Genomic DNA, 10,203 nt, shown 5'->3' on the forward strand with positions numbered 1-10,203 from the left:
TCCCGGGTTCACGCCATTCTCCTGCCTCAGCCTCCTGAGTAGCTGGGACTACAGGCGCCTGCCACCGTGCCTGGCTAATTTTTTGTATTTTTAAATTAGAGACGGGGTTTCACCATGTTAGCCAAGATGGTCTCGACCTCCTAACCTCGCGATCTGCCCTCCTCGGCCTCCCAAAGTGCTGGGATTACAGGCATGAGCCACCACGCCCGGCAATCTTTGATTTTTAAGGAGGTCTTAACAAAGGATTTAAACTACACCCTCAACTTCATGATATATTCCTGGCTGTCCTTTGGGTTTGTTCTTTGCCTAGAAAATTTCTTTTTTTTTTTTTCTTTCTGGAAACGGAGTCTCACTCTGTCGCCCAGGCTGGAGAGCAGTGGCCGGATCTCAGCTCACTGCAAGCTCCGCCTCCCAGGTTTATGCAATATTCTCCTGCCTCAGCCTCCCGAGTAGCTGGGACTACAGGTGCTTGCCACCTCGCCTGGCTAGTTTTTTGTGTTTTTTAGTAGAGACAGGGTTTCACCGTGTTAGCCACGATGGTCTCGATCTCCTGACCTCGTGATCTGCCCGCCTCGGCTTCCCAAAGTGCTGGGATTACAGGCTTGAGCCACCGCCCCCGGCTAAAAATTTCTTAATTTTAGCATTGTTTGCCATCAGGAGAGGCTGGGAGTTTTCACAATCAACAAATTCTAATTATGTTTGTCCTTATGTCTTTCTTTTTGCATTTTGCTCTTATAGCAAAAAGCAACATTTTGTCTGGAAGTCTTAGCTAGATTACCTCTCATAGATTAGGTACATTTTTCCTTTTTTTTTTTTTTTTTTTGAGACAGTCTCACTCTGTCGCCCAGGCTGGAGTGCAATGGCACGATCTCGGCTTACCGCAAACTCTGCCTCCCAGGTTCAAGCAATTCTCTTGCCTCAGCCTCTCAAGTAGCTGGGTCTACAGTTGCCTGCCACCACACCTGACTAATTTTTGTATTATTAGTAGAGATGGGGTTTCACCATATTGGCCAAGCTGGTCTCAGACTCCTGATCATGTGATCTGCCTGCCTCGTCCTCTCAAAGTGCTGGGATTACAGGTGTGAGCCACTGCACCTGGCCCATTTTTTCCTTTTCGTGCTAACTGCAATGATGCCAAATTTTCTGGTACTACATTAAAGGATTTAAGGTTTTTCCTACTTTTCTTTAAGCCCTCACCCACCATTTCCTCAGTGGCCAACTAACTTTCCTACAATTTCTTTGAGGCTCTTCAAGTCTTCCTTCACTAAAACTCTCAATGTTCTTTCAGCATCTACCCGCTATCTAGTTCCAAAGCGACTTTCCCAGTTTAGGTTTTTGTTATGGCAACTCCCTATTTCCACGTACCAAAATCTGTATTATTTATCTATTGCCGCATAGCAAGCTACCTGCAAAACTTGATATAAAATAACCCCTTGTTACCTCAAGGTTTCTATACAACAGGAGTTTAAGTGTGGTTTAGCTGAGTGGTTCTGGCTTAGGATATTTCATGAGGTAATAGTCAAGACATTGGCCGGGGCTGCAGTTATCTGAAAGCTTGAACAGCTTTGGAGGATCTGCTTTTAAGATGGCTCAGTCATACTGCTGTTAGTAGGAGACCTTGGTTTCTTGCCATGTGGACCTCCTCGTAGGGCAGTTTGATAAGTGGGTTTCCCCCCCGCCCGCCCCAGACAGGGTCTTGCTCTGTCACTCAGGCTAGATTATAGTGGTGCAGTCACGACTCACTGCCACCTCCGTCTCTTGGGCTCAAGCAGTCCTCCCTCAGCCACTGGGACTATAGGCACGTGCCACCACACCCAGCCAATTATTATATTTTTTGTAGAGACAGGGTTCTATCATGTTGCTCAGGCTGGTCTCAAACTCCTGGGCTCAAGTGGTCTGCCTCCTTGGCCTCCCAAAGTGCTGGGATTACAAGCATGAGCCACCACTCCTGGCCTGGAATGGTCATAGAACATAGCATCTGACTTCTCCCAGTGCAAGTGATGCAAGAGAGAAAGCAAAAATGAAGCCACAATACCTTTTATGACCTAAACTCATAAGTCATACACCTTCATTTTCATTATATCCTTTTTTTAGAAGCAAGTCACTAAGTCTGGCCCACACAGTTCTAGTTACAACATTTTGTATTGTATCTTGCCAATTTTTATTTCATACATACAAATACATATGGAAAACACATATATAACAAAGAATCTTTTTTTTTTTTTTTTTTTTTTTTTGAGACGGAGTCTTGCTCTGTCGCCCAGACTGGAGTGCAGTGGCGCGATCTCGGCTCACTGCAAGCTCCGCCTCCCGGGTTCACGCCATTCTCCTGCCTCAGCCTCCTGAGTAGCTGGGACTACAGGCGCCTGCCACCGCGCCCAGCTAATTTTTTGTATTTTAGTAGAGACGGGGTTTCCCCATGGTCTCGATCTCCTGACCTTGTGATCCGCCCGTCTCGGCCTCCCAAAGTGCTGGGATTACAGGCGTGAGCCACCGCGCCCGGCCAAAGAATCTTTTAATGTGTTGTTTTGTAGCTTGCATTTTTATGCTTTAACTTTCATTTCAAGTAGAAAGAGAATAAAGAACAAAAGGCAGAAAGACTGCAGTAGATTTTAGAGAACAATTCTACTTAATAGAACCAGTGACTAATGACATATACATTTTTTGCTGTTTTTCTGGCCTCATTTCAGTTAATTATCAAATTGAATTCAATTCAAATATGTGTTTATTAGCAAAAGCATTGTTCTTATTTTACTTCCTGGCATTTTAATTTTTTTGTCTCTTATTTAGATTTTTGTTCAAAGTTCTCAAAGACCATATTTTTTTGAAAGTGAGTAAATGTTGAGATTGCCTGAAATAATTCTTAATGTAGCCACCAATAAAATAGATTGTTATGATTGAGTGAACCTAAATCTATTAACCCTTCATTATTTTAAAAAATATATTATAGATGGACAATTATTAACAAGTAATGAAAGTGAAGATGATGAGATTTTCCGAAGAAAAGTTAAAAAAGCAAAAGGAAATGTTTTAAACTCTCCTGAGGTGAGTCATTCAGCAATCACAATAGTATAATCATATCAAAGGCTATTTTCCTTCTATACCTTGGGCTTCTGCTGAGACTTTTGTTACCTTTTACTTTATTTACTTACTTTAGGATCAGAAAATAGTGAAGTTGATTCTCCACTTCATGCTGTCAAAAGCGCAGATTTCCTGTAAACAGAGTAAGTAAATAACAGATAATGTTTAATAATCCAAATTCCTTTGGAATAAAATTTTGCGAAAATGTATGTGTAGATAAATATAGGTATTTTAATCCTTAGTAGAAAAGTTGACCTTCTATTATATGTGATTGGAATTTCTAGCTTCTGCTAATTTTCAAAGATGTATTCACTGTAAACTTTCCTAAGCACAATAAATAAAATATTAAGTAATTTTAGACTCTTTAAAAACCATCCTATTTTTGTCAGTACACTTGAGCAATTTGGCAAGCATTCATTAAATACCTACTATGTGTCTACTGTGTAAGATGCTGGAGAAACTCTAAAGAATATATCCTAATACTGTCATAAGTTACCCAATAGGAGAGATAGAGAAGTAAACATAATTTCAGTATAATTTTTAAAGTTGAGTGATAAGAATAGTTAAGTCCTTAACCTCGATCTTGGAGGTTCTGGCAAGCTTCTTGAACTAAGGTTTAACCTTAGTTAAACCTTAAACTGTATTTGGCAATGAGGCCAAAGAAGGGAGAAGAGAAGGCATTGTTTACAGAATAACAGCTTAAAGGAAGACGCAAAGGTGAGAAATGACATCTCTATGTTATTAGATTGTAAAGACAAAAGAGTTTCAAGAAGTAAAATTGGAGAAAAATCAAGGTCAAGTGTTAGAAGTGCTTATTCTTTCATTTGATTACTGAATGAGTTTGAAAGAAGGAAAGGAAGGAATCCAGGATGACTCTGGTTTTTGGCTTTTTGGCAAGTGTGTCACAGATTTAGGCTAAACAAGAAAGAGATGTTAAGTTAAGTGTTGAACAGGTTTGAGTTTGAAGTTCCTGTGGGATAGTAAAGTCACAGTGTCTGGCAGGCATTGATGACTGAATCTGAAGTTTGAGTAGATGGGCAGGTCTTCAGGTTAATGATACTCACCAGTTATAGCTGATAGCTAAATTTTGAGATTAGCAACTCATGTTTTAATTCTCAAATACGGTCTAGGATAATTTGTGTAAAATTACAGTTGCTCCTCAACTTACAATAGAGTTGGATCCTGATACACACATCATAAATTGAAAACATTGTATGTTGAAAATGCATTTAATACACCTAATCTACTGAATATCATAGCTTAGCCTAGCCTACCTTATACGTGTTCAAAACACTTATGTTTGGTCAAAATCATCTAACACAAAGTATATTTTATAATAAAATGTGGAGTATTTCATGTAATTTATTAATACTGTACTGAAAGTGAAGAACAGAATGTTTGTATAGGCACTTGAAATTTGGTTTCTACTGCATGCATATCACTTTTGCACTATGGAGAGGTCAAAAAATCATAACTTGAACCATTGTAAGTTGGGGACCATATGTAATTAAAAATACAGCCAATCTGTATTAACTTTGTGTACTCATATAAGACTTCACTAGAAAAACAACTTGCTACCTTAACTAGAATATCTGATTGACTTATCAGAAATGATTTAAAATATTGATAATGCTGATGATCAATTTGTTTTGAACTAAATTTATTCCTGTTAATTGAATTGATTTTGATAAACTTTTCATTCTTTTGACTGGTTTTACATTATCCTATAAGAGATATGGTGATAGGCCTCATAGTCAAAACTTGTTATTGTTTTATTGGTTTCTTGGTTTCAAAGGATTCCTATATTTGGACTGATTCTGATGGCCAAATGTATAGGCTTGTTCTTTGTGAAGCCCTTGAACATCTTCTGAATAAAATACTGTTAAACTAAAAGTATCAGTTTGCTAAGTCACCATAGTGTTTGCAGAAAAAATAAAAATAAAAACTAAAAGTATGTTTTCATCAAATATGTTTGATGTAATACTATACTGGATGAATACCTATACTAGTATTACTTATCACCTAATTTAGTATTTCATATTACCTAGGTTATTTACTTTTACATTCTTAAGTATTTATAACATAATTATTATGTATTTATAACATGGCTCTGAGTTGTGAGAGCGATTTTACTTGTCTAGGAAGAAATTTTTTTTTTTCTTACGCAAGAATTTTGTTGAATTATTATAGTCAGAATTATCATCTAGTGATGAGAGTGAGAATTTTTCCAAACCATGTTCACAATTAGAAGACTTCAGGGTTTGTAACAGGAATGCCAGAAGAGGCATCAGAGTCCGAAAGAGACAGAGTCACTTAAAGGTAATCTTTTTTTTTCGTTTCTTTAAATATGTATGTATTTTATCAGTAAAGATAATTGGTTTTACATCAATGTAGATTTCTCTATACATTCTCTTTATAGAAAAAAAATTTAAGTATTTTGACACCCATTTAGTTTTTTTTACTGGAATTAAATTCAACGTATAGTTTTTTTTTGTTTTTCTTTGTGTCTTGATGCTTTATCTTTCAGTGTTGTGTTACTTTGAATGAATACCAAAACTCAAGTGTATTGAGAATTTCTGTTTCAAATTGAAGAAAATATAGAATTATGAAATTTGAGTTTTTTTTTTTTTTTTTTTCTTGAACCGGAGTCTCGCTCTGCTCGGGCCCAGGCTGGAGTGGCAGTGGCCGGATCTCCGCTCACTGCAAGGGCCCGCCTCCCGGGTTCACGGCCATTCTCCTCCTCCAGCCTCCCGAGTAGCTGGGACTAGCACGGCCTACAGGCGCCGCCACGGGTCGCCTGGCCCCTAGTTTTTTGTATTTTTTTTAGTAGAGACGGGGTTTCACTGTGTTAGCCAGGATTGTCCTCGATCTCCCTGACCTCCGTGATCCGCCGTCTCACCTTCCAAAGTGGCGAGATTACAGGCTGAGCGCACCCGGCCTAGAAATTTGAGTTTTAAGATACTTGCTTTTATTATCAGTATAGTGTTTTTCTTATTTCTATCCAATTTTCAAATGCTTGGAAAATGTTCTCAGTACCTTTCCTTCCTGATTAAATTCTTTCGTGGTGCAGTAATTTTCTTGAAAGAGCTGGAAGACTCAAGAAATTTTATGTTTATTAGGAAACATCAAGCAGGCTGGGCAGGGTGGCTGATGCCTGTAATCACACCACTTTGGGAGGCTGAGGCAGGTGGATCACCTGAGGTCAGGAGTCTGAGACCAGCCTGGCCAACCTGGGGAAACCCTGTCTCTACTAAAAATACAAAAGTTAGCTGGGCATGATGGCATGTGCCTGTCATCTGAGCTACTCGGGAGGCTGAGGCAGGAGAATCTCTTGAACCAGGAGGCGGAGGTTGCAGTGAGCCAAGATTGTGCCACTGCACCCCAGCCGGGGCAGTGAGACTGTCTCAAAAAAAAAAAAAAAAAAAAAAAGATCAAGCAAATATGCCAACTTTTACTTTATTTTACTTATGACAGAATTATCAGAATTTTTAAATAGATTTGTAACTTTATCATTTCTTCTTGGAATTTTCTTTTTTAGACAGAGCTTCTCTCTTACTGCCACAGGCTGGAGTGCAGTGGTGCCATCTCAGCTCACTGCCACCTCCGCCTCCCAGGTTCAAGTGATTCTCCTGCCTCAGCCTCCCGAGTAGCTGGGATTATAGGCATGCACCACTACGCCTGGCCAATTTTTTTTTTTGTATTTAGTAAAGATGGGGTTTCACCATGTTAGTCAGGCTGGCCTCGAACTCCTGACCTCGGGTGATCCACCTGCTTCGGCCTCCCATAGTGCTGGGATTACAGGCGTGTGCCACCACACTGGGCCTAGAAATTTTCTGTTTTTATTATTTTATTAATCTTAAAAGCATTGATAAGAAATCAGTTTTCCAGAATCATTTCCAATCAAGAAAGAAAATTATTTTCTCAATGATATCTTTATGTTTTCTAATTTGTCTTAGCATGTAGCTAGGAAGTTTTTAGATGATGAAGCAGAACTTTCTGAAGAAGATGCAGAATATGTTTCATCAGATGAAAATGATGAGTCAGAAAATGAAGAAGATTCCTCATTACTTGACTTTTTAAATGATGAAACTCAACTTTCACAGGCTATAAATGGTAAATGTTATAATGATCCTTCAGATTTTTTTCAGTGTTTGTATGTGCTTATATTTAAATATTTTAATCAGTTTTTAATGAAACTAGACCTTAAAGGTAATTAAATGTGGTATGTGCAAAATATTTATTTGGTCATTTTCATTCAAATTCTGTAATACTTGCTTTATTTTAAACTGGTTGTTTATAGGCTTCTGCTGATTTGAATATTTCTCTTCAGATTGATCTGGGTTGCTGAAGTGTGAAATGTTCATTTCACACGTGTTTAGTGCCTGCTACATGCCTAGTACTACGTAAGGCGTTTAGGAACCATATATGAATGAACAAAATAGACAAAAAAATTCTTCTTATGAAGCCTACATTCAAAGGGAAAGAGACAATATATATGCTAACTAAATTATTTAGTTTATTGTAAGATAAAAAATTACAGAAAATAAAAAAGTTGGACAAGATGAGAAAATTTGGAGTGACTGAGGTTGGGGTATAAATAACAGACAAGTTGCCATTTTATTATTTTTTAATTTTATTTTTTTAGAGACAGAGTCTTACTCTGTTGCCCAGAATAGGGTGCAGTGGCGCAGTCATAGTTCACTGCAGCCTTGAACTCCTAGACTCAGGAGATTCTCCTGCTTTAGCCTCCTGTCGGACTACAGGCATGTGCCACCATGACCAGTTAATTTTTTTGGCCTTTTGTAGAGATGTAATCTCACTGTGTTGCTCAGGTTGGTCTCCAACTTCAGGCCTCAAGCAGTCTTCTAATCTTGGCCTCCCAAAGTACTGGGTCAATAGCTGTGAGCCACTGCACTCAGCCTAGCTGTGATTTTAAGTAAAGCAATTAGGAATAGGCTTCATTGAGAAGGTGACATCATCAGAGACTAGAAGAAGAGAGATTTAGTGATGTAGATTGTTAAGACCAACTGAAATACAAAGCTAAATTTATTAAATTTGCCAAGTAAAGGCAGTTTACTTTCAGAAAACGGTGTGTTCATCCAATGCTTGAACAGGTCTTACACACAATACATTTAGAGGAGATGGTTTAGATTGACTGTAAAAGAAGTGAGAAATATTCTGATTATATCTCTTCAGTATTCTAATCTTTCACAGATCTCATCATTTATTCTGCTTTTGCAGTCTCTGATATTATTTGAAGTGACAGTTTCTCAAAGTTCGTGACTTTTAAGAAAAAAGTGTTGAAAGACAGTGTTCTCAGTACTGTCCTTAATGCTGATATAATTTGCAGGATAAGGTTTTATGCCCTTGATGTTCATTAACAGAAGTGGCTTTTGCAGGATTTACAATATAAATCCAGTGGAAGAATGTTGATACAAAGACAACAGCCAGTGCAAAGGCCCTGAGTTGGTAGTGTGCTTGGCCTGTTGAAGGAACAGTGTTTTGACTGGAATGAGGGAAAAGGGAAGGTAGTAGGAAGATCAGATAAATAGCAGCCAGATCATAATCTGACATAATTTAGTAGAATCTCTGTAGCTTCTATGTTGAGAATGACCTATGGGGAACAGAGGTAGACTGAGACCAGTTAGGAGACTGTTGAGGTCCTCCAACCAAGGAATGGTAGTGGCTTCTACCAAGATAGTAGCACTGAGGAGAGTGAGAAAGATTGAATTCTGGATACGTAAAGCTGACAGGATTTTCCGATGGATCAGAAAAAAAGGAGGAGTCAGTAAGCTTGAGCAACAAGGACATAGTTGCTGTTATATTATTGGGAAGGCTGCAGATGAAGCAGTTTAGATGGCGATTATAGAAATTTGAAATTCCATTGCAGACACAGTATGTTTGAACTATGTATAGTTTCAAAGCTTTTTTTTTAAGTACCTCGAAATTCACATTGTCTTTTGTTTTTATGTGTCATGTCTCAAGTACCCTTCATTATATTAGAACTTTTAAAATGCTAGGCATAAAAAAAAACCAAGGTGTTTCCCAGGTTTTCCTTAACTGAAAATTATTAAACATACTTTTATTGGCTGTGGGTTTTAATGTTTTAGTACATATTTTCTTTTCTGGCTAGATTTCTTATGTTTTATGAAACTTCTGTAAATCTGGTACATTTTTAAGGTCTTTGTATACATCTTTGTTTTGAAACAAAAGTCTCTGTTTCAATCCTCATTTTCAGAGAGATAGCTAAAGCAGGGAACTTAAGTTGTCCATGATCATTCAACTAGATGATCTGATTTCAAAGGCTGAACTCCTAACTTAATATTTTTGAATAATTGTTTATAGATATCTTTTAATATTTATTGTCTTTGTGTAAAATATTTGCACAAGGTTTGAATCAAGTAAATTTGAAATAGATTGAAGTTAAATACTTACTGGTTTTCATTTAAATAATTTTGCTACTTTATCTTAAATTCTTATCTTTACACAGATGCTGAAATGAGAGCTGTTTACATGAAATCTTTGCGTAGTCCAATGATGAACAATAAGTACAAAATGATTCATAAGACACATAAAAACATAAACATTTTCTCACAGGTATGAACTATAGAAATATAATGGAGAATTTCTGGATGGTGATGTTGAAATATGTTCCTGTTAATGAAGCCTCCATTTTGTTTCTAAAACTGGGCTGTCAGAGCTATTTGAGATAATTTCTGCCCTAAGTCAGGAAGCTTGACTAAATGAATTCTCAAGATCCCTTTTTGGCCGGGTAGGGTGGCTCACGCCTGTAATCCCAGCACTTTGGGAGGCCAGTGCTGGTAGATCAACTGAGGTCAGGAGTTCAAGACCAGCCTGGCCAACATGGTGAAATCCCATCTCTACTAATAAGACAAAAATTAGGCAGGATGGTGGCACATGCCTGTAATCCCAGCTACTTGGGAGGCTAAGGCAGGAGTATAGCTTGAACCCGGGAGGCAGAGGTTGCAATGAGCCAAGATTGCACCATTGCACTCCATCCAGCCTGCACGACAAGAGTGAAACCCCATTTCAAAAAATAAAAAAGATCCCTTTTTTGTCCTTGGTTGATGAATTTTTTTTTTCATAAAAATGTTATATTCT

General features: G+C 37.9%; 1 protein-coding gene across 1 annotated transcript in view; it reads left to right on the plus strand.

Annotated features, from left to right (window-relative positions):
- FANCM (FA complementation group M) overlaps nt 1–10,203 on the plus strand; it is an 80,076-nt gene that overhangs the window by 52,691 nt on the left and 17,182 nt on the right. The window contains 6 exon segments of the mRNA XM_017884178.1: nt 2,951–3,049; nt 3,164–3,196; nt 3,199–3,224; nt 5,272–5,400; nt 7,038–7,194; nt 9,572–9,678. Of these exon segments, the coding sequence (XP_017739667.1) occupies nt 2,951–3,049; nt 3,164–3,196; nt 3,199–3,224; nt 5,272–5,400; nt 7,038–7,194; nt 9,572–9,678 (551 nt within the window).

Source organism: Rhinopithecus bieti, unplaced genomic scaffold, assembly GCF_001698545.2.
Source record: "Rhinopithecus bieti isolate Rb0 unplaced genomic scaffold, ASM169854v2 scaffold_14876, whole genome shotgun sequence".
Lineage (NCBI taxonomy): Eukaryota > Metazoa > Chordata > Mammalia > Primates > Cercopithecidae > Rhinopithecus > Rhinopithecus bieti.